This window comes from Corvus brachyrhynchos, unplaced genomic scaffold (assembly GCF_000691975.1).
Source record: "Corvus brachyrhynchos isolate BGI_N302 unplaced genomic scaffold, ASM69197v1 scaffold193, whole genome shotgun sequence".
Taxonomy (NCBI): Eukaryota; Metazoa; Chordata; class Aves; order Passeriformes; family Corvidae; genus Corvus; species Corvus brachyrhynchos.
Genome location: NW_008237087.1, coordinates 7,392 through 8,384, shown reverse-complemented (window position 1 = coordinate 8,384; position 993 = coordinate 7,392). Strand labels below are relative to the sequence as shown.

Here is a 993-nt window from a genome sequence, read left to right as displayed (position 1 = left end):
TTGCAGAGATGCAGAGCGGGTGGTGGTGGCTGCGGGACCCCGAGGAGCTGGAGGCCGTGGCGCGGGCGCTGCACCCGCGCGGCATCCGGGAGAAGGCCCTGCACAAGCACCTCACCAAGCACAAGGAGTTCCTGCGCGAGGGTTGCCTCCGGAGCACCACCGGTGAGGCTGCCCGGCCCCCCCAGAGCTCAGCCCCTGCCCCCCAGACTCACCTTCCACCTGGCATGGGAGGGCTGCTGCCTGTTCCCTCCCTGAGCCCATCCTTTACCCCCCGGACCTCACCTTGCACCCATGTCCTGGGGCAGGGGGGCTGCCCGCTGTTGCCCCCCCTGAGCCCACTCTCTGCCCTCCCTGTTGCCCCCACCTTCCACCCACACCACTGGGGTGGGGGGCTGCTGCCTGTCCCCTTCTCTGAGCTCACCCTCTGGGCACCCAGAGCTCATTTTGCCTCTGCATCCCTGGGTTGGGTGACTGCTGCCTGTCCCCCCACCTTGACCCACCTCTGCTCCCCCAGACCCCATATTCCACCTGCTCCCCGGGCCAGGGGGGTGCTGCTCATCCCCCTGCTCTGATCCCAAACCCCAAACCCCACCTTCCATCCGTGCCCAGGTTGGGGTTACTGCTCAATTGCCCCCTCCCTGACCCCCCTTTTCTCCTCTCCAGACCCCATCTTCCCCCCGCGCCCGGAGTCGGCCACCGCCGCGGTGTCTCAGGAAGCCCTGGCGCAGTGGTCAGTGCCAGACAGAGCCTACGAGACCGACCTGGGCGTCCTGCAGTGGGTGGAGGAGCTGGAGCAGCGCGTCCTCATGGCCGACCTGCAGATCCGGGTGGGTGCCGGGGAAGGGCGATCCCACCGGCGGCAGCGCGGTGACACCAACCCTGACCCCACTGTCCTCTTGCAGGGCTGGACGTGTCCCAGCCCGGATTCGACGCGGGACGACCTGCGCTACTGCGAGCACAAAGTGGAGCCCCTGGAGGACATCACGGTGCGGA

The 993-nt window shown here is 68.3% G+C and overlaps 1 protein-coding gene across 1 annotated transcript in view; it reads left to right on the top strand.

The window, feature by feature from the left end:
* BAZ2A (bromodomain adjacent to zinc finger domain 2A) overlaps window positions 1-993 on the top strand; it is a gene marked incomplete at its 3' end in the record, with an annotated part of 13,298 nt that overhangs the window by 8,519 nt on the left and 3,786 nt on the right. Inside the window, exons 17-19 of the mRNA XM_017728662.1 lie at window positions 9-162; window positions 664-827; window positions 903-986. Coding sequence (XP_017584151.1) covers window positions 9-162; window positions 664-827; window positions 903-986 — 402 coding nt within the window. The remainder of the gene's footprint in view (window positions 1-8; window positions 163-663; window positions 828-902; window positions 987-993) is intronic.